The 23,826-nt window shown below is 34.0% G+C and overlaps 1 protein-coding gene and 1 long non-coding RNA gene across 5 annotated transcripts; one reads left to right on the top strand and one right to left on the bottom strand.

Annotated features, from left to right (window-relative positions):
- The first annotated feature begins 7,597 nt into the window (after positions 1 to 7,597).
- LOC120075570 (uncharacterized) lies at positions 7,598 to 12,927 on the top strand. 4 transcript variants are annotated; one of them, XM_090312839.1, is made up of 7 exons: positions 7,598 to 8,123; positions 9,854 to 10,478; positions 10,551 to 11,056; positions 11,172 to 11,222; positions 11,301 to 11,399; positions 11,576 to 11,740; positions 12,491 to 12,927. In XM_090312839.1, exons 2-7 carry the CDS (start codon positions 9,881 to 9,883, stop codon positions 12,638 to 12,640), a joined length of 1,569 nt encoding a protein of 522 aa, XP_090168965.1. In that variant the 5' UTR covers positions 7,598 to 8,123; positions 9,854 to 9,880; the 3' UTR covers positions 12,641 to 12,927. The 4 variants fall into 4 exon arrangements, with proteins under 4 accessions (XP_090168965.1, XP_090168963.1, XP_090168964.1 ...); XM_090312840.1 differs by lacking the exon at positions 7,598 to 8,123 and adding an exon at positions 8,162 to 8,308; XM_090312837.1 differs by having other exon boundaries at positions 9,854 to 11,056.
- Positions 12,928 to 13,468: 541 nt separating this feature from the next.
- Positions 13,469 to 18,700, bottom strand: LOC120075571 (uncharacterized). Its single transcript, XR_005481357.2, has 2 exons — positions 14,474 to 18,700; positions 13,469 to 13,966 (listed from the first exon to the last, which is right to left on the bottom strand). It is a non-coding gene; the product is annotated as an uncharacterized LOC120075571 (long non-coding RNA).
- Between the last annotated feature and the right edge of the window lie 5,126 nt (positions 18,701 to 23,826).

Raw genomic sequence — 23,826 nt, 5'->3', positions numbered from 1 at the left:
TTAAGACAGTTTGATTCAGCTACGCCACTTGGATAAAGTTTCCAAAACTCAAGCCTTCAACCTCTCTCACCGAGTCATGTCAAGTCCCTATCCCATTATCCTTCACAAACTATATTTATACTAATAATAATAATAACATTTCATTTCATAAATTAATAACAACAACAACATATAGAGAGAGCACGAAATTTTTTAAAAAATATTAAATTTCATTTCTTAAAATTATTTTTTTAATAATTGATTAAATAATAATAATCATCATTTTTATTAAAAATATTTATTTTTTTAATTATTTTAAATGATAAAATTACTAAAAATATTAGTCAATATATTTTCGAAATTTATAGTAAAAATACTAATAAAAAACAAAAAATGAAAAAATCAACGAAAATGAATGATAGGAACTAAATTTAAGATCTAAAAATTAAACCAAATTTAAAGTATAACGATAAAAAAATGGTATTTTAACATAATATGATTTATTAATTAATCTAAATCTCATCTAATGTCGTCTTTTATATCTGTTATATATTTGATCTAAAACATATGTTATATAACCTTACAAAGTGAGTCGGTTATTGGTAGCTTAATCAATTGAATTTTTAAAAAATTGAATTATTTTTAAGTATTAATTTTTAAGGCAAATATCAATTTATACTCCTAAATTTTAGGAATTGTATCAATTGAAATTCTAAACTAATAATTGTATTAATTTAAACCACAAATTAATAGTTATATCAATTTAAACTTTGAATTTTCATGACTCTATCAATTAAAACTCTAAACTTTCATAAATACTTCTAAACTTTTATAAGTGCATCCAAGTAAAAGATAATGAATGGTTTAAATTGATAAACTTATGAGATTTCAAGATTTAAATTAATAAATTTATGAAACTTTAGAGTTTAAATTGATACCATTATTAGTTTGGGGTTTAAATTGATACACTTATAAAAGTTCAAGGTTTAAATTGATACAATTATTAGTTTAGGGTTTAATTGATACAACCACTAAAGTTCATGAATGTAAATTGATATTATTATCCTAGTTTTTATCTCTAAAGTTATAAAAAAATATCCATTTTTGTTATAGTTATTAGTTGCACATATTTTCATGATAGAAATAATGGGAATGGATATTTGTGGCTTGGGTTAGATTGAATTGAATGACCTTTTAGATCTTGTTCGGATTATAAATTTCTTCCACCTAAATAACCTTTATTAAAAAATGAACCCAGCATAATCCAACCCTAAAATATTTGGATTGGGTTGGTTTGGATTGGTCTGATAATTTATTTTAAAAAAATTCTAAAAAAAAGTAAAATGTAAATACATAAAAATCTAATTTAATTATTTTTCATATATTGAATTAAGATTAATAACTCAGTTACAATTTATATAATGAAAATTTACTTTTCAAAGTGATAAGAAACTATTTTTAAGATTTGTTGGAGAATAAATTATTAAAAAATAATAAAATTAAATAAAATTAAAATCAATATATATACAAATAATTGTATTATAAATAACAAAAGATATATATATATATATTAAAGTTAATAATAAGTTTGGATTAGTTTGAATTTTATTAAGTAGCGCATGAACCATCCAACTCATAAATTTTTTATCTATTTGAACTCTATCCAATCTAAATGAGTTGGTAATCCAACCCAAATTGTATGGACTGGATTGAATTGATCGAATTTTTCGAATCATCAAATTTTTTGAACGCTCCTAATTGAATGTGGTTTGATGGAATTTTGATAAGCTATCACTATTAAATTCAGTGATTATATACAAATTTTCATGATTCATTTTAAAGTAAGGCATGATACTAGATTTAATATACGAGTAGCATCAACGTGTGTGCTTATTGTGATTTTTGTTAAGCTGTATATACAAATTTAATAAGTACTATGATCAAATTACGAATTTTTATGTAAAGTTTACGAATGTAAATAAAATTTGGAAGTATACAAGGATGGGAAATAACGGAACTTAGGTTAAATGATACAAAATGTCCTTCAACTTTATACTTTGGATAATAAATTAAATATTTTTTAACTTTCAAAAGTTTAAAAAATATCCCTTAAACTTTAAAAAAAATTCAAAAATATCCTTGACTATTAGTTTTGGAAAGAAACCATTAGTGTTTTATTTTAAAAATTCCCTTAAACTTAAAAGAAAAGTTAAAAAACACTCTTACGGTTAATATATGAACAACAAACCGTTAATACCTCATGGCTTTCCTAACTAAAGGTTGGAGGTTTGATCTCCATCAATGTAGTTGTTGTACTAAAAAAAACTATTAATACAACTTTTGAAAGTTGAAGGACATTTTTGAAAGAAGTATTAACGGTTTGTATTCATATACTAACAGTAAATATATTTTAAAATTTTTATAAAAAGTTTAATAGTATTTTTGAAATTTGTGAAAGTACAAACACTAACAGTTTCCATCCAAAATTAATGATATTTTCAAATTATTTTTGAAAGTTTAAGAATATTTTTGATACAAAATACAAAGTTCAGATATAATTTATATAATTTAAAATAGAATAAATACTAGTTTTAAATTATTTGTTACAACTTATTATTATTATTTTAAAATAAAGGAAACTATATATTGGAGGGTGTAAGTTAAGTTAGAATTAAAAACATTGAAATGAAGAAAAGCAAAATATAGAGAGAGGGGGCCAAGGATTGAAATGTGCTAATTTGGACCCAATGAATGTCAATTGAAGATGACAGCTTAAAGATTAATATATAAGTAGACCAAAAATTAGCAAAGTGGGAAACAACTTTGGCCATCTTAATAATAATTCATTACCACTTTCCAGCCAACATAGACCATTTAATCAAAAATTTTCTTCTCATTATTATTCTTCTCTTCCTCTTATTATCATGCTACTTAGTTTATTCTATGTCCCACATAGACCTTTTACCTAATACCCTCCATATTAGACCCTCTTCCCCTTCTCTCTTTGGAATCTATTTCTTCAAATAGGCCCTTACTACGTGAATTTTATTTTTCTCCTTTTGTATATAATTTTTATAAACTAATGAAGATGTTGTTTTATACCTAAACATATTGGTCGACTTCGTGTGTATGTTTAAACCTCGTTGAAATTAAAAAATGAAAACCATTTATATGTAGATGTTATCTTATCTATGGACTTAAAACTTCACTTCTACTTAACGTATGTCAACCCATTTTAACATTTTTTTTCACTCTAATACGAAAATGAGTCTCCATCTTTCTCTCGTTATTAGGGCAAAACTCTAAATTTTCACGAGTAAAAAGAAATTAAAATTTTACTTTCTTACCTTTTTTATAACTTTTATCATTTGGATTTTTTTTTAAAAAAAAAATTGAAATATTATGTTATAACATGTCAATATATGATAAATTAGGGACAATTATTGGTCCTTCCTTCTCCCATGATCCTTGCTAGAAACATGGCCATTCTTAGGTTTCTTTTAAGAAATGGATATCCTTCTTCTCTAAGAAAAGATCTCTCCTTAAAATGGAATTTTTTAGTTTGCACAAGTACAACGAACTATAGGATGGAAGTAGGCCTTCATTTTTTTAAGAGAAAAATCAAGTCAATTACCGTTGAACTAAACTAACTTTGCTTTAATTTGATGTAATTTATTATTATTATTATTATTATTATTATTATTGGGGGGAAGGATATAGTTTATTCATATTAATTGTGTATAAACACATGTAATGATCCTGAATATATATGTATATAGATACAAAGTTGGTAAATTATAGTACACGCGTTTAGCATGTGAAATTACACCAAATTTTGACAAACATGCATTAACTTCCATCCAACATTTAAAGGCTTTGCAAGGTTTCTTTTTCCGTTTCTGTCCTCCTACACTTTTATATATATATATATATATATAAACCATTTTAGTCCATGTCGTTTGAGAGTTTAATTTCACTTTGATCACTGTTAAATTTAGTTTACAAACTTTTAATAAATCGTAAATTTAATCATTTCAAGTTTTATTTTAATCAAAATTGATTAAATAATAATGATATTTTTATATGTAATAAAAGATCATGTATGTGTGTTTTTAAATGGAAAAAAATGTATTCTTTTAGTTCTTGAGTTTGGAAGAATAAGTATGTTTGATCCCTGAATTTTTAAAATATTTCTTTTTAGTCTCTGAGTTTTTTAAAAATAGGTTTAAAAGGTCTCTTAAGTAATTTTTAATTAAATGACGTTTTGATTTTGAAATTAAGTTTAAAAATAATTTTAAAGAGAAGAGATAATTTTCTAAAATTATTTTTTAAATTTAAAATAATAAAAAAGTATTTAATGTATAAACTAAGAAGGTATATTTTGAAAATGTAAGGACCAAATTTCATATCTTTTCCAAAAAAAAAAAAAAAAAATCCAAGGACCTAATACATATATATTAAAAAAATGATAATTAAAACATTTTAAAAACTCAGGACCAAACATAATCATTCTTCAAAATTCTGATACTAAAAAGCTAATATTTCCTTTTTAACTTTATAGGGAGGAATACAATTATAAAATGGATTTTTATTAGAAAATTTAACAATAAAGTGATAAGAGAGGACTAGCTTTAAGATTCATAATAAGTATAAAGAATAAAATCAAATCAAATTCAAAAGTACGAACACTATAGCAGTTTAGCTCAATTTATATAAGTGTTAATTTGAAATTATAGGTTCAATTTTCTCCCTCTCTATATATTTTTTAAAAAAAACTCGATTAGTGTTTTGAAGTGTTCTCAATATACTTTATTATTCACTATCAAAAACTTCAACAACAATCATGCTAAAGAAAGAAATAATTATTGAGAATTTGATTAATTCCACATTGTAAAGCGAAGATCAAGGTCCCATTATTGATCATTAATGAATGAGATACTTTTTAAAAATATACTGTTGAATTTTTAATCAAAATTCAGAAGTAGAAAGTTTAAAATGGTTAGAAAAATTAGAAAATAAATGTACAAAATTAAATAACTTTAAAAGTTTTACAGTATAGTTATAAAGGTTATTCCACTCTAATAACCTCATGTGTGACCACCCGTATGATAAAAGATGACACGTTACAAATAAGTTAAGATATGTCTATTCAATAATGATTAAGAGTCATATTTTCGATCCAAATGTCATGTTAATTAACATGTTTTATAACAACCATGATATTCTCTCGTTTTAATCCGGATGAAAAAAACTCTCTATTATTTTAAAATAATCGTTGTATTATGTCTTTGCTTAGATATATGATTGAAATAACAATCGTAACTCGATAGACTTTAACAAGTCCAATCTACGATCGATCCTTAACAAAAATTTGAACATTCATTTGATGACAAACCATGCAAGATCATAGATATTGTTATTAAATAAATAATGTATTTTCTATTTTATCTCATATATAACACATCAACATTTTTTTAAAGAGACAAATATATGCATTTTTTCTTTTCATTTTTTCAGCCTTTAATTTAGATGTCAACAACACCATCAATAGCTTTCACTCTCTTAAACACACATCTTCTAAGGATAAAAATATGTTGAAAGAAATGAGAGAGATAAAGATAAAAGATTAGAGGTTATGAGAATGAAGAAACAATATGACAAGGACATTCTTGTCTTTTTATTTCCTAAATTAAATAATGTGTTCCAAGTGTGAACTTAAGTAAGTTTACTTAAAATGTAATGCATTAACATACATCGTCTAATGATAAAATATTTTATATTATACATATATAACATTAGGATTGAAATTTGAATATCTTACCATGCTTATTTTGTTTACTTAAATATAATGGGTTAATATATACAGTGATAAATTATTTTGGCCAAAATGAACATATTTAACTAATGTTAAACTTGTACGCTTAACCTCGAGATTTGATGTTCAAGTCTCTCATCGTACATATTGTAATATTGGAAATGACATTTGAATATTTTAGAGAGATGTGTATTATGTTAAACTCTAGATAATTTTAGGAGTATCATAGATCCTGTTTGGTAGTAATTTAGTTTTTGGTTTTTGAAAATTAAACTTATTTTGTCTCGATTTATAAAGGAGTTTAATTTTTAATAATAATAATAATAATAGATTTTTAAAAATTATTTTTTTGGTTTTCAAAAAACATTGATAAAAATAGATAATAAATGAATAAATTTAAAGTTGAAAATAGTATTTATATACTTAATTTCAGAAACCAAATACTTAAATAAGAGTATCATGTTTTCTTAAATGTAAGGTGTGAATATATATCGTCCTAGAGAAAATGTTTGTGTTATCCATAGATAATATTGGGATTAAAATTTTAGTGTTCTTTTTCCTTAAATCAGAAATTTGAGTATCTTAAAATTTTAGTGTTTTTTTGTTCCTCAAATCAGAAATTTTAACATGTGTGTGCAAATCATGTGCAAAAAATTATTTTATTTACCAGTCACGAAAACTATAAAAAAATTATACAAGAATATGTTGAGATAGACACCGAGATTTTAGATTTAAAAAAATCACTTTTTCATCCTATCAAATGTTTTTGCTTTTTTTTTTTTTCTTTGGTGAAAATTCTGTATATATTTAGGCTTTTCCACAGAATATTAATTTTCCAAATCTTAATTGGAACAAAAGATTTGAAAAATTAGTTAAGAATCGATATAAGATTGGTAAAAATAACCGAGTTAAGAAAATATTTGAAAAAATTATATAATATTTGAAAAAAAAAATCCAACGTTGCATATGGTTCAAACATCATAGATTTTTTTTTCAATTTAATTTAGAATACAACATTACAACTCTGAAGTAAGATTTGAACCTTCAACTATTTATATACGTTATTGATATTTTATTCCTTAAGCCAGGCTAATATCCACAACAATACAATATACAAATTACTATTATTAAAAAAATTAAAAATATCATTTGATCTTAATATTTTGGAATTTGTTTAATTTTAGTCCATGTATCTTGAAGTTTATTCAATTTTAGTATCTGTGTACTTTGATAAACCTTAAACTTAATCCTTCAAAATTAATATTTATTGAAATTAGTTAAATAATAATAATAATTTTTATATAAGAAAACATAATATGTGAATATGTTCCAAAATTTATAGTCTAAATACTAATAGATAGTAAAACGTTTTAGAAAAAATCAACAATAAATCAGTAATAAATTATAAATTTAAAATTCATCGCATTGAAACTAAAATAAAATATTGAAAATACATAGAATAAGTATAAAAATTAAATATTAAAAATATATAGACTAAAAATAAATGAGTATCTAAGTATAGTCAACGAAATAACATTTCAATCAATCAATAAATAAAAATTACAATAGTAATTATGAGAAAAGTAAGGGAGAGGAGAACATAATAATAATAATAATAAAACTCAAAAAAGGAAAAGGGGAGGAGGGGGAAAACTCTTAACAATAAAATATAAAGAAAGAGGATTAGATAAGAGGCTAAAAGCTCCCAAAGAAAGAAAAATAGAAAAAATAAAATAAAATAAAATAAAAAGAAGAGAAAAAATAAAATAAAATAAAAACAGGGGTAGGCAGGTCAGCTGGTGAGGTGGGGCAGAGCTTCTCTGTTCCTTCCAGTCCACAAAAATGGAGCCTCTCTGAAGATGACGTCGTAGCCATTCACAGCCATTGATCCTTGACTCTCAATCCAACGGTCCATATTTCCCCACCTTCCCTCTCTCTCTCCTCCTATCTCTCTCTACTTTTTTTTTTTTTTTTTTTTTTTTAATTTTTTTAATTTTTATTTCTATTTGGACGGCACAACTATAGAGTTTTTCGGTCCGCCCCCGTTTTCTTTCCCTCTCTGCCTCTCTCCTCTCTCCTCTTTTTCCGTTTCCTTCTTTATTTTCCAATGAATTTTAGTTGATTTGATTATATTGGGATTGCAAATCGACAAACCCTTTCGTCCTCGGATCATTCATACACGTTTTTGCCCCTTTCTAATCCCCTTTTCATCTCTCTCTCTCAGAAAATCATACCTTCCCTCTCTCGCTTTGTGAATATACTTCCTTCATTAACCTTCTCTAGTTCTTCCTTTCTTTGATTGTTCTAAACAGTACCAAGACGATACCAGGTAGATGATTGATTGATTGATTGATTAAGCCTCACTTCTTTTTTTTAGCTTTTTTGAATCATGGGTTCTGTTTCTTGTTTCGGTTGATATTTGGGATTTTTTTTCCATGGTGGGCGATTTCCAGATGATGCTAACAAGAGTTGATTCTGTGTTTTTTGTTGAATTTATGGCGTTTTGGGATTTGGGTATTGTTCTTTGACCCTCCGTTTTGGTTTTATGATACCACTTTCTGAGAGTTCTGACATGAATTTGATTCTCTGTTGTCGTTAGTTTGATTCTGAATTTCGTAAAATCTATTGGGATTGTTCTTTTCTTTGTTGGAATATAGAATTTGTTGTTACTTAGCTGTTTTTGGCCGCTCTTGTTCAAGAATTTTTTAATGGGTGTAAACTGAAGTTGTAAACTCATCTTGGTTTTTCTTTTTCTTGTTTTGATAGTTTTTCTCTGATTATTGAGCTTTTTAATCCCTTAAATCACGGAGCTATTTTGTTTTATAATTATGGAGTGAGCTTTTTTTTTTTTGTGTATAGAACAATGAAGAATAACTTTATCCTGGGAAAAAAAATGGTAGGCTTCACTTTTGTGGGGATGGATTTCGAGCACCTGACACAGACACCTTTACCTTTTTACTTCTTTTGGTTTTCCTCTTTTTATTTTGACTTTAATCAAATTGGTCCCGTTTTTGTGACCTTATCTTGGATTAATTTGATCAACTTCTTATTAAAATAAACCATAACTAAATTAGTTTTATTGAAAAGGCTAAGTTATTTATTTATTTTTATACCCAAATAAATGTTTCTGTATCATGGGTGACTTTCTTTATGATGTTTTTGCTTTTATCATTCTTGAAACTTGGTTTGTTTCATTGCCATGGATGCTATAGATTGTATTTCTTGGAGGAGATAAGCATGGTGGAATAATATCTTTGTAATTGAGAGTTAGGTGATGAAGCAGACCCGAGACTTGTTAGGCTGCTTCTATATTTCTTAGGATAGTTTGCTTTTTCTTTTTCTTATTTTTTATATTTATTTACTTATTTATTTAAAGATGAAAAGATGCTCGAATGTATGCAATCTACTCGTAGTCGTAGTTGTAGCTTCAGTTTTGAGTCTTGACCCTGGCTTAGAGCAATAAGGAGATGAGCAGTATTCTTTTGGATATGGAAACAATACCTGTGGGGGGCTTATTTTGTTTTGAGTTTAGTACTTTTTAATTATAGATAGACTTTGTTCATCAAAATTCTTAAATATAGCTTTTATCCTGCATTGATTTTATGCTCTTATCTTATACTAATTCATCGGACAACTTAGTTTGATGAAGTACAGTAGCATTAGTTTTGTGGGTTGTAATTTCACTTAAGTAAACATATGCAGTATAATTCTTTCATGATTTGGGTCTTAAGTTTCAGTTAGCCGGTTGGTATATATAGAGTATGTCAATCATGAACCTGGATTGGAGTAAGTTGATAGTTGATATCCTTTAATCACTATTTTGGATTTCCATTCTTCATATCATAGATAATGAGAATATCGAACTTTTCAATATCGATGAGTTTTAACAAGTTATTATTGAGTGTATTCAAATTAGATGCTATTATTTGAAATTTGGACTGCTGCTTGCCCTGGTTTGTACAAACTATATCCACTTTGTTTTCTGAGTTGCCTGCATCTGCATGACTTTGTAAATATTCTTTTTTTTTCAACTTTTCACCTTGGAGATGGTTGTTGCAGAGTCGAAGCATCTACAATTTATTGTACATGGACGAATACCCTAGTAAAAGAGTTGCTGATGGATACACATCCAGAAGGGGACCCAATGCTGTTTTGAAAGATACTGCAAATAGCAGAGACCAAGATGGTAAATATTGTAGCCGAATTGGTTGCAGTGGCAGACTAAACTCTCCAAAGAGCACGCGGAGTAGCTATTCAGAGAAACTTAAATCTCCATTACAGTCTTTTCGAACCTCTTCAAGTGGCAAAGAAATAGCTGGAAGTTCCTCTAGGACATACTATGCTGTTCGAGGTTCCAAGAAATCTGTAGCTGAAACTCAGAGAAAACTATCCACCCAGTTAGAAATAGACTCTTCAGAAACTAGTAGCACTCAGGATGATCCAGAGATTTCACAAGTCATCCCTTCAAACGAAAGGATACGAACGGGACTTCATGTTAGTCTTAAAAGTTCCGATTCCATTGATGACGCAATGATGGAACCAGGAAGCTCCAGTGTCGCACCAAACACAAGAGGGCGAAGGGATTTCAATCAAAGATCTGGAACGCGTAATAAGGACACTCCAGCGAGTTCTTCTGTGTTGACAGGTTCTAAAAGTTCTCGCCCAACACCACGTGGTGGTGCAGGTAGGCAAACCTTGAGAAATTTCAGATGTAATTCAATATCTGACGTCATCTCATCAGGTTGTTCTTCATCAGATCCAAATCTTAGTAAACGGAAGGATACAGAAAAAAAAAGGAATCCTGAAGCAGAAAGTAGCTCTACAAAAGGAAAGAAAATGAATGGATCATCCTCGGAAAGAAGGATTACTAGCTCTGGTTATGGCGTTTCTATATCTGATTCAAGAGGAGCCAAAAATGGAACTTCTAACAGGGATGGCATTGCATCAGGTCGTTCTAGGGCATCAATTAATGGGACATCAAGAGCAAGATCACATGGCAACAAACCTGACAGAAACACTACATCTTTGCATGAGTCGCAGTCCTTAATCTCTCAGGTGTCGCAAGGCCATCAACCCAACAGCTCTATAGATAATAATGCTCATGAAGTCTCTACAGAGATTTCAGACCACCCAATTTCTTACAGAAGGTCAGATAGTATGAATGAGAATATACTTAGTCATAGACCTGCTAGTCCTGCAGACATTGGATTGGCTCGCTCTTTAACAACTCGAGATAGCTTTCGGCACTATGGTATTGCTGAGGTACATTTCCATATATTCACAATTTATTTTGGTGAAGATCTATAAAAAAGAATACTTCATTTTCTCAGTCTAGTCATTGTCTCTAATTAAAAAATATTTCATCTGGATTTTTAAGGTATTGTTGGCACTTGAAAGGATTGAACACGAAGAAGAGCTAACATATGAGGTAGGTAGTTCATGATGTTTGTCTTTATTAGTTTATTCATTCACTACAATTTGAGCTAACATTTAATTTGCCTTGCAGCAAGTAATTCTTTTAGAGACCAACCTTTTCCTTAGTGGCTTAAACTTCTATGATCAGCATAGAGACATGAGGCTGGATATTGATAACATGTCGTATGAGGTTTGCTATTCTCTTTAGAAATATTGTGCTGCTCCCTTTCAGATTATTGTATCCAAATTTGTCTCATCTGTCCTGCCTTGTAGAGTTACATTGTGGCATATATAATAACTACACTTATGTGTTGTGTCGGTTGTTCTCGACTTTGTACTTATCAACTATTTTATGATGCTCGACAGGAATTACTCGCTCTAGAAGAGAGAATGGGAACTGTGAGTACAGCAGTTACTGAGGAAGCATTGTCACAATGCTTGAATAGAAGCACGTATCAGTCTAGACATGCAGAGGATACATCTGCCGGTGGCAGTGAGTATGAGGATGGTGTCAAATGTTGTATCTGCCAGGTCTGTTTACACCAGCTGCTTGTTCTTAACCTCTGGTTATAGCATTAAGTTAGAAAGAAAAAGGGAAAATAAGCCATATTTAAGCTTAGCTTTAAGAATGCTGGAACTGAGGATGCAAAAATACCTGAACTGTGCCAAGGAACTGATTTGTTCTCCAGTTATATTATAGGTTACCATAATATCAGTATTTGCATGCATGTACCAACATATCCGACATTATGGTAACCTGTAGTATAAGTGAATAACAATATGGCAACCAAAATTGATGTTCCAAAGTTTCAGCTGCTTTCTATTCTAGTATCTGAACTTTTAAACGTCAACTCTCGTAAGACCTCCACTTGGTCTAAAATTTTTTTTTTTGGGGGGGGGGGGGGGGGTGTGTGTTAGAATTCGAGCTTTCATTAAGATGAAAGAATGTATAAATATAAGGACATAAGAAAACAAGCCTACCAAAATAATATCAATTTTAATGCTTCAACTCCCGTTAGACTCCTAGTTTTGGTCCTTTACCATAAAACTTCTATATATTATAGAATTTAAAACAAGATATCTTTTTCATAGGAAAGATGTGTAGTTTAGGAGAAGAGATGAAGGAATGGAACCCTAAATAACAGGGCAAATATTCAAGGACTAAAACTATATTTAAATTTTAAACTACCTGAGTCTCTTGAACATTCAGATTTTCCAATCTGAAATCGACACTCAAGCAGTTAATTAACAAGGCATTTCGACTTGTTCTTTTCGCTGCAGGAGGAGTACTCACATGGAGATGAAGTCGGGACGCTGCAGTGCGAGCATACTTACCATGAAGGGTGCATACAACAATGGCTGCGGCTGAAGAACTGGTGCCCCATATGCAAAGCATCTGTGGAGGAACCTGCTTCGGCTTTGCCTTCATAATTCGTTTGATTGTGTCCAAAAAAAAAAAAAAAAAAAAAAGGAGGAGGAGGATTAATCTTCTCCCCCCACCCAAGATTTATTGTACATAGCAATTCTGTTCTATTTAAACCAACTTAATAAGCACAGGCCGACCTTTGGCTTTGAAGTCCAAACTCAGTCTAATTGGTGAATGATGAAATCTCTCCACTTGTAAAAACCGTCCTTTTAAATTCTCAGTACTTCCATTTACTGAATTTTCTAAATTGGACTGAAAGCAGTCAGATTTATATCTGAGTTTTGTTTCTGAATTTCTGTATTAGTTTTATTTTCTTTGAATTTTCAAATATTCTATGTTGGTGTCTGAATTCCCCAACTAAATATCGGGATTGGACTTCTGTTAGAATTTCTGGTGCATTTAGTCAAAGTTGTTTGATGTCATATATAAATTTGTCGGAATCTCTTTATACGGCGAAGCTATCATAATGTGACCAACAGTTCTTCATGGTTAGATGTGGAGAGAGAAATACCCGAATTTTATCTGGGTAGTTACTAAGGAGTATAATTATTATAAGGCCAGTTATATTGTAGTGACCAAATTGAATAATGTTTCTGACCTTTGAGTCATGTAACCCTCTAAACAGTTGATGGATACACTGAGGATATATGCTTAAAAAGTTCTAACAGAAACAGCAGGAAAATAAACATCGTATCAATCTAAATATTGCTGACTATTGCGATATAAATGTGGAACGTTCTGAACATAGATGTTTAAAGAATAAAAATGCTATATCATTTTATAGCATCTGCATCTTTCTATCTAACCCAAAAAAACATGAGATACAGAGGATACCATGTGCAGATTGTAGTGATGAGTTATTCATATGAAATTCAAATCGATTCTCAGATTTAAATACACAAATAGCAGCACTAAGTTCTTTCACTAGTAGTTACCTCTCACCAAGCTACAAACTACATCTTTGCAAAATTTTGTATATTTCCTCAATGATCTAAATTTACACAAAAGCTTGAGACCCTTAAATCATGGCTAGATCTATCTGTGGAATGGGATAAACAGAAATATCAGAGTCGTTTCATTCCTCAAACGGATGCATACAAACTTTCTCCAGTTCCAGTATTCCCCTAGTTGTGTTGGATTAAGCTCCATTGCTACCTTGAAGTCGAGCAAAGATATCGAGCACTGTAATCTGTGCTTGTGTTCAACTTCTCCATTTCCGTTGCTACGTCGTCCATGTAATTGATTATTCGGCAACATGCCATTGATAACCTTCCCCTGAATCTGCTGCTTACGGGCAATAATTTTCTCAGGCTCAAGTGCAGGCCATGCTCCTACAAAGTCAACACAATACCTAATTAGCTGCTTCAAATATACATCCGACACCTTATTCAAAATATAATCACAATCTGCAGAAGCACTGCCTAGGCCCTGAAATGCAGCAATTTGTTCCATGCGTCGTCTCGGTGACTCGGTATCCAACAAATGACCAATATCACTAAAGCTAAAATCTCCCCCACAATCCACTCAATATTGAAAGGGAAGGATTTCATAAATTTTGTCCGAAATTAAATTCGAACTTTGTAATTCCATCAAAAGTGCCTATCTCAAACGATTGTTTTCAAATGTACATGAGGAAGAAAAAAAAAGTTAAAGAGTGCATTAACTCGAAGTAGCATTTGTATAACAATTGGTACATAGATTTCCGTGCAGAATATTAATTATAACTGCACGTTTCATTGATGGTGATTGGAACTTGCATAAAAGAATTTTGAACTTTTATCAAATAACTAATCATAAAGGAGATATGAACCGTTAAACCTTCTATATTACACACTTACAAAATGAGGGGTAAAAAGGGGACTTTACGAGTGATACCACTTGCTGGAACCACTAAAGGAGAATATGCTCAAGGGACACCACCTGCTGAAGCCGTGATAGGGGAATATGACTGAGGGACTAGAACTAGGCTATAAAAAGAGAGTGGGGGAAGGAATGACGCAGGGAATAATTAGGGAAAAGGTTGACAAAATTTTTTAAGGGGAGAGGACTACCAGCTCCCTTGGAAGTGCTGGTTTTACCATTCTTTTTGCTTCTTTTTGTTTTCCCTTTTTGTTAGTAATTACACTGGGATTGTTCGCTATATTTTCTCTATTTAGACTCTTATTCAATTAGTAACATTACACTACTAGAGCTACTTTTGCTCTGTTTTGTTTGATGTCCTTGTCGGGTTATTTGAGTGCAGGAAGGGAACCTAAAAAATTGGTATCAGAGCGTTAATCTTGGGGCGAACTAGAGCGATGGTGCAGAAACAAGTGGAAGAATGATTGGAATCCAACGAGAAGGAGATAACTCACATGAAGGATATGCTTCTTGGACTCTATAAAAGCATCGAGAAACTATCGAAAGAAATCAAAGAGAATAATGCCGCACGTAAGAGTGAAGAATCCAGGATCTATAAAGGGTCGCGACTCAAGCTCAAAGGAAAGATTGATGAAATGGAGTCGTTCGTGAATCTAATGAACAGAGGCATTGATAAGAGCAAATATAAACGATTGGAAATGTCGATTTTCTCGGGGGAAAGCCTGGAATCTTGGGTCTATTGTATTGAGCACTATTTCGAGATCCACGAGTTGAACAACGCGGAAAAAGTGAAGGTGTCGGTGGTGAGTTTTGCTCCCGATAAGTCGATTGGTTTAGATGGAGTCACAATCACAAAGCCATCACATCCTGGGAAGAGTTGAAGAAGAGAATGTTCGACAATTTCCACCCAACGGAAGAGGGTAGTCTGGGGGTGAGGTTGATAAGAATTAAACAAGATGATACCTACGCGAAGTACGTGAAGAAGTTCATGAACTACTCAGCCCCTTTGCCGGACATAGCGAAAAGCATTCTCCAAGATGCTTTCATGAATGGGCTGGAACTGGCCCTATAGGTCGAGGTTATTAGTAGACCATCAACTTTAGAAGATTGCATGCGAGAGGCCCAATTGTTGAATGATAGGAACGTGGCCTTTCAGTTGGTTCGGTGTGGCTGGGTCAAATAAGAAAGAGGCCCAAGGTGTGAAAAAAGAAAATGCGATGGGTGATAAAACTACAACAAAGGGGAACGAAACCCTAATGATGAGGCAAATTTCAATTCCGATGAAGGTCACCTATGGGAAGAAAGAGCCACTGATGAAACAACTATCTGATAGTGAATTTAGAAAAAGGTTGGATAAAGGCCCATGTTTTAATGCAACGACAAATACTCCCCTGGGCATCGTTGTAAAGCAAGGGCTAACCGTGAATTAATGTTGTTTATTATGAATGATAAAAACGAGATGGAAGAAACAGAGGTGGGAAAAGAAGGAGTGCCAACCGAAATGAAGGTGATGGAAGTCACTGAAAATGCAAAGATAGCATTGCGTTCGATGTTTGGGTTCTCAGCGAAAGGAACGATGAAATTAAAAGGAGGAATGGAAGGAAGGGAGGTGATCGTCCTGATAGATTATGGGGCAACATACAATTTTAAACATATGAAAATTGTGGAGGAGCTGGGTGTGCCAATTACTTGGTGAGGTGGTGATTGGTAACGGGACATCGATCCAAGGAAGGGGGAGATGCAGTTCAGTGGTAATCCGATTTTCGGAGCTAGAGGTAATGGTCGATTTCCTTACAACTGATTTAGTGAAGATGAACGTTGTTCTGGGGATGCAATGGCTTTGCACGACTGGATTCATGCAAATACATTGACCTTCCTTCACAAGGGCGTTCATTTCTAGAGACGTACCGATCATTCTGAGAAGAAACCCTTCGTTGAAGAAGTCAGAAGTGTCCTTAAAAGCCATATCCAAGATTTGGGATTGAGAGAATGATCAAGGGTTTTTGTTTAAATTTCAGAACCTAAGAATGGAGGAAAACGACGAGGAGTTACTTGAGAAGGTGGATTGAGAGAAAGAAAACTACCCGTCATGATCCAATCACTATTAGATGAAAATGAGGACGTGTTTGCAGTATTAAAGACTTTACCTCCCAAAAGTGCTATCTACCACCTAATTTTGTTGAAGGAAGAACAACAGCTAGTCAATGTTCGCCCCTATAAGTACAAGTACACACAGAAAGAAGATATAGAAAAGCTGGTGAGCGAGATGCTTCAAGTAGGGATAATTCGACCCAGTCGTAATTTGTATCTGAGTCTAATGCTGTTGGTAAGAAAGAAAGATGGGGGATCACGATTCTGCATGGACTCTCGGATATTAAACCAAGTAACCATGTCAGATAAATTTTGGATTTCAGTGATTGTAGAGCTACTAGATGAGCTACATGGAGTAGCCATATATTCCAAACTTGACCTCAGATCCGAATACCACTAGATAAGAATGAGGGACAACGATATTGAGAAGAATACATTTAGAACACATAAGGGATACTACGAATTCTTAGTAATGCCCTTCGGATTAACAAATGCTCCGGCTACCTTTCAATCACTTATGAACCAGGTATTCTGTCTCTTCTTATGCCGATTTTTACTAGGTTTTTTTTTTTTTTTTTTTTTTTTTTTTTTTTTTTTTTTTTTTTTTTTTTTTTTTTTTTAATGATATCTTAGTGTACAACCCTAATATCGAAGGAACTCTTAATGAAGAGCATCCATGAGTGCATTCAGATCTTTTCAATTTCATTGTGACCAAAATACAACACATACATTCTAATAGACAGTTATGCAATTTCCACTAATTAACGACATACTTTGATAAATAAACTACAAGGGATTGGGTTCACATACCAGTTGAAGACTCTCTTCAATCTCGAACTCAATGCAGTGGAAGAACCTCTACGAACTCTATCACCCAGCAAATTAGTCAGCTAATGCAGCACGATCGTCTACACGAGTGGCAACAACACGAATAAGCACGAGCAAGCAGAAGCGGGGACAACACCACCACTTGGAACCCTTGGTATTCTCAGAGTGAGAATCCAAAGTGTGGTCTTTAGTGAATTTGGTAGAGATCGGAGGAACGGGTTGATCGTGTAGACGATAAGCAAGTGGGAGAGTAAGGGATGCTTATCTTTTAGACAAAGCTACACGATCGTGTAGGTTATACTAAGCGCATCTAGTAATAGGTAAACGATCGTTTAGAAAATGTGGCACGCTATGCGATCATTTAGGAAAGTTAAGCGATCGTTTAGAGAAAGGCGTGCGATCGTTTAGACGCGGGTGTGCAATCGTTTAGACGATGAGACTCTATCGTATAGGCTCTCGGGTAAGCGATTAAGACGTTTTCACACCGAATGTGATTTTTTTTCGAACTCTTTGCAAAATGGAACAAATTTTCATTTTATTCTTCGGTTACAATAATCGAATACGAATTCTCCCACTAACGCACGATTGAGAAGATATTTCACGCCAATTATCACATAATTATCCTATTTAATTAATAAATGAATATAATCCTATTATATTCTTACCCTATAGTTTAATATCATATATCTACTATAGTAATTTCTCCTCCACTTCATATAAATCATGTTTATATCTAATTTCCTCCAAAATAATGTATTTCATACATTTAGCCAATTATATCATATATAATTAACCAGTTTAATTATATCATATATAATCAAACTCCCTCTTGTCAATTTGAACATTTCAAACTGACCCAAAAACTGATTCTCGACTTTATCCAAGCTACCTAGGGGACCTTATGGATTTGTGGCTCGAAGCTCCAATGGTATGTGAATAGCTGACTAAACTCTTTAGCCATGAGATCCACCATCCGTTAACTGCCAGGCATTCCACTAAAGACCAACAACTGAACTCTTCTTACCACAGATATATTTATGTGTCCATTGGATATAACCAATCATGAGTACGATGACCCTTCACAGATGCTCGTAAGTATAGCTGAGCCAATTTATCGTTTTGCCCTTGTAGTTACATCTCACTCTTTAAGTACTACTGATTCCTCTAATGAACAATATAACATAGTCCAACTATGTGTGAACACCTCTTGAGCCAAGAGAAGGTGTGTGGCGCCACATCGTTCAAACCTTGAAATCAACCCTTAAGGGAGCTATCTATCTACTTGACCCAGCTTCAGGGAAGGAGTGAATTTCATCTTGTGTAGCTGAGTTTCCAGCTCCCAAATTAGATGAATCCCCAAAATGGCAGGAGTTCCTAACTCGCTCAGGATTGAGGTCATGTTATCTATGGTCATCCTAGTGAAGTGAAGTCTCTATCATGAACGGTGTTATATAATGAGACGTTAACACTTCGTGGTCAGGTCTTATACAAACTCTTTGTATAGGACGATTCTGCTTGCATGTACACTACACGAATGATCAGGATCAGACCATCTGTGACAAGTCATAACACTTGTGAGCATTCCACAAAGCGAGCCACATTCGTAGCATTACCAGGATAAGGTTTCCCTCCTATATCCATATACTACATACCATTTTGGTTATCACTCAAGACATTATCCACTTGTATGTCACCACATACATGCTTAAGTTACATACAGATAACCAGGGATTTTCTGTTTATTGGTTTGTGGTAAAGCAAATAAAACATACAACTGAGCAAAATTAAGATGTGAAGTAAATATCATATATTATAAATAAGCGTTCGTACAAACTATTTACAAACTACAGTATACGAGACTTTAGGGTATCAACCCCAACAATCTCCCACTTGTCCTAAAGCGAAGTGGGGTGTAGGTGTACAAAAAAACTAGTATAAAAAAATAAACTAGGGCATAAAAGCCCAGTGTAAAAAAATCTCCCACTTGCCTTAGCCCAGCCACGGGCAATCTTGTAGACCCATGCCCCGTAGGTGACTCTCAAACACTATAGTCGTGAGAGCCTTCGTAAAGGGGTCAACAACATTGTGCTCTTAAGCGATCTTCGTGACGATCACATCCCCTCGATGCACTATCTCGCGGATCAGATGATATTTCTGCTCTATGTGTTTGTTGCGCCTGTGACTCCTCAGCTCCTTGGAGTTCGCCACTGCCCCACTATGATCAAAATATAGGGTAATGGGCCTAGACATATCTAGAACAACTTCCAGTTCTGTCAAGAACTTCCTGAGCTAGACGGCTTTCTTAGCAGCTTCACAAGCCGCTACGTACTCCGCCTTCATAGTAGAGTCGGCGATGCACTCCTGCTTAGTGCTTCGTCATACTATAACTCCTCTATTAAGAGTAAAGACTGACCTTGATGTGAATTTACGAGAGTCTTTATCAGTCTGAAAGTCAGAATCCGTGTATCCAGTAAGGATCAAATCCCTAGATCCATACACGAGCATGTAGTTCCTCGTTCTCCGAAGATACTTGAGAATATTCTTCACTGCGGTCCAGTGACCCTAGCTTGGGTTAGACTGATACCTACTGAGTATGCCCACAATGTAGCAGATGTTTGGATGAGTACAGAGCATCGCGTACATCAAACTGCCAATGGTAGACACAAATGAGATCTGTCTCATCTCCTCAACCTCTTGAGGCGTCTTAGGACACATTTCCTTAGACAAAGTGACTCCATGCCTGAATGGCAGTAGGCCCCTCTTAGAGTCCTACATCGAGTACTTGAGCAACATCTTGTCAATGTACGATGCCTGAGACAGTGCTAGCACTTTGTTCTTACGATCTAGATAGATCTGTATACCTAGAACAAATTGAGCCTCTCCCAAATCTTTCATTTGAAATTGGGTCGCTAGCTAGTTCTTAACTGCAGTCAGTAGACCTACATTATTCCCAATGAGTAGTATATCGTCTACATACAACACTAAGAAGACTACTGAAGCGTTGATGATCTTTTTGTAGACACAAGATTTATCAACGTTTTGGTCAAAGCCATACGACTTGATCGTTGTATCAGACCGTATGTTCCAAGATCGAGACGTCTGTTTTGGCCCGTAAATGGACCGATTCAGCCTGCAAACCTTTTGCTCTTGACCTTGGGCTATGAATCCCTCGGGTTGCACCATATAAATGGTCTCCTCAAGATTGCCATTCAGAAAACCCATCTTGACGTCCCTTTTCCAGATCTCATAATTATAATAAGCTGCAATGGACAGGAGGATGCAGATCGACTTTAACATGGCAATAGGCGAGAAAGTCTTCTCATAGTCGACTCCCTCTACCTGGGTATAACCCTTTGCCACAAGCCGAGCCTTGAAGGCCTGTACCTTCCCATCAGCACCTCGTTTGCGCTTGTAGATCCATTTATAACCTATAGGTCTTACCCCATCAGGCTAATCTACAAGATCCCATACTGAGTTGAAGTACATTGACTCCATCTCGAGATCCATGGCCTTGACCCATTCATCCCAATATACATCTTCCATTGCCTTCTGATAAGACAACGGATCCTCAATGTCACCATCTGCTACCAAAGCAAGGATTTCTGTGAAACCCAAATAGTGAATGGATAGGTTCGCAACCCTCCCACTACGTCGAGGTTCCCTCAACTCTTGAGATGGAACCGACCTACTAGATGAACTCCCATAAGTAACTCTTGCTAATGTAGCAGGCTCTTCAACAACTCTTGTTGAAGTTTCAATAGTTTCATTGGAAAGCTCACGTAACACGACTTTACTTCGTGGACTGTGCTCCCTTATATGATCCTCCTCTAGAAAAGTAGCATTCGTTGAAACAAAAATCCTATTTTCTGACAGATCATAAAAATAACCCCTTCATGTACCTTTGAGGTAGCCTACAAAGAGGCATAACCTCGACCGTGATTCCAACTTCTTGGAATTAGCCTCAAACACGTATGCAGGGCAACCCCAATTGCGGAAGTGACGTAAACTAGCTTTGTGCCCGTTCCACAACTCCAGAGGTGTTCTTGCAATACTCTTGGAGGGAACACAGTTGAGTATGTATACCGCAGTCTCCACTGCGAAACCCGAAAACGAGTCCGGTAAGGAAGCGTAACTCATCATCGAACGAACCATGTCTAACAAGGTTCTATTTCTCCTCTCTGCTATACCATTCTGTTGAGGTGTACCCGATGCTGAGAGTTGGGAAACGATTCCATATTCTATCAAATAATCCTAGAATCCCAAGTCCAAAAACTCTCCACCTTGATCCGATCGAAGTGTTTTAATCCGTCTATCCAATGCATTTTCAACTTCAGCCTTAAACTCTTTGAACTTTTTAAAGGATTCAGACTTCCGTTGCATAAGATAAACATACCCATACTTAGAGTAATCATCAGTAAAACTGATAAAATACTCATAGCCACCTCGAGCTCGCACATTCATAGGACCACAAAGGTCAGAATGTACTAACTCAAGAGGCTCTTTGGCTCTATAACCTTTTCCAGTAAATCGTTTAGTCATCTTACTCTCAAGGCAAGATTCGCACACTGGTAAAGAATTCTCTTCTAACTCACTTAGAAGTCCATGCTTCACCAATCTCTCTATTCTATTGAGATTGTGTGCCCTAAACGAAGATGCCAAAGATGGGAATTTTCTTTTGGAGAAATATGTCGACGTTTTGATTGAGTTACGACAGTTTTAAACAATTCTGTGTTATGGAGGGAATTAATGGCTAATGGCCTTAGCACATATAAATTACTTTCCAGATATGATGTACAAATAGTAACACCATCTTTATGAATAAACGCTTTATCCACATTAAAAAGAACAATGAATTTACATTGTAATAAGCACTTTACAGAAATAAGGTTCCTCTTAAGTTCGGGAACAATATATACATCATTCAAAACTAGAAACCTATTATGTAAAGCTAACTGGAGCCCTCCCACTACCATAGCTGAGACGACGTGTCAAGTGCTTACTTGCATCGTCATCTCACCAGCCTCCAGCTGTCGCCAGGATCTAATCCCCTAAAAAGAAGAACAAACATGATTAGTGGTGCCCGAATCAATTATCCAGGCAGAATCATCATTCTCCACTAAACAAGTTTCAAGTAAAAGTAAAAGTAAATCATATTTACCTTTATCTACCTTGGCCTTAGCCTTGGCAGCCTTCCTTTCTTTCAGCCAGCGAGGACAGTTCCTCTTCCAGTGTCCATCTTGGTTGCAGTAGAAACACTTTCCCTTTTCAATCGGTGGACGCCTTCTTGGGGCGATAGGCAGCGGGTTAGTAGGTGCCTTTCTTTTCCCTTACCACCCTTCTTCTTCTTCCCTTTTGCAGAGTTAGAAGTAGAAGGTGCAGACTTCGTTCCTAAGGTCGAACCATTATGGAACGTCCTGGAGGATGAAGCAACATTTTCCTCACCCTTCTTCCTCTCCTTACTTTTCAGTAAAGATTGGTAGGTCTGCAACTCGTTGAGGAGAGTTGTAAGGTTATATTTCACTTTGTTAAGAATCACATTGCTAACAAAGTGCAGGAAGCTCTCTGGCAAAGAATGCAGGATTATGCTAACCTGGCTACCCTCATCGATCGTAGACCCATTCAACTTCGCCACATTGAAGTGGACCATCATGTTAAGCACATGTTCACAAACAGAAGTGCCTTCTTCCATTTTGGAGTTGAATATGTACTTAAGAGCCTCATGCATAAGCTGTTCAGACGGTTTTCCAAACATCCCTTGCAGGGACTCCATGATCTCACGTGCTGAGACCATGGGCTCATGTTTCTTGGCCAAGACTTCAGAAATACTTGCCAAGATGTAGGCTCGGGCCTTCTCATTCTCCCGTATCCATCGCTCGTATGCCTCCCAAACATTTCGAGCGGCATTTGGAGTTGGAATAGGAAGACAGACCTCTGTAAGAGCGAACATGAGATTCTTAATGATAAGAATCATTGTGATCATGTGTTTCCATGTCGAAAAGTTATCGCCAGTTAATTTTTCGGTGCTAAGCAAAGCTAATGTGGCTGTGGCCAGTTTGAAAAACTTGTTGCTAAAAAATTCGAACAAAACTTTATTAGATTTTGCTAAACCACGTTTAACCAGTTAATTTTGCAAAACAGTTTCAAGTACCCTAAGTGAAAGACTTCTATTTTGCAATGATGCCCCAGTGAGGCAAGACAAATGTTACCGGTGGGGTGATCAGATGCCTCTTCGCTGGGATGAGACATTTTCAATCATTAGGTAGAACCAATTCTTGGAACTGAACCTAACAGCCACCATTAATTCGGTCCAGAACTGTTAGCCTTTAACAATTCCGCGTAAGTGTAACCCCTCGCTTTCGGTGCCAGAGTCCCGCTCTAATGAGCTCACCGTAGGGAAGAAGCAGATTAGAAC

The sequence above is a fragment of the Benincasa hispida genome, chromosome 4 (genome assembly GCF_027475165.1).
Source record: "Benincasa hispida cultivar pf3 chromosome 4, pf3_genome.v1.1, whole genome shotgun sequence".
NCBI lineage: Eukaryota > Viridiplantae > Streptophyta > Magnoliopsida > Cucurbitales > Cucurbitaceae > Benincasa > Benincasa hispida.
The sequence above is the reverse complement of the archived record's forward strand: the minus strand, read 5'-3'. Positions and strand labels throughout refer to the sequence as shown.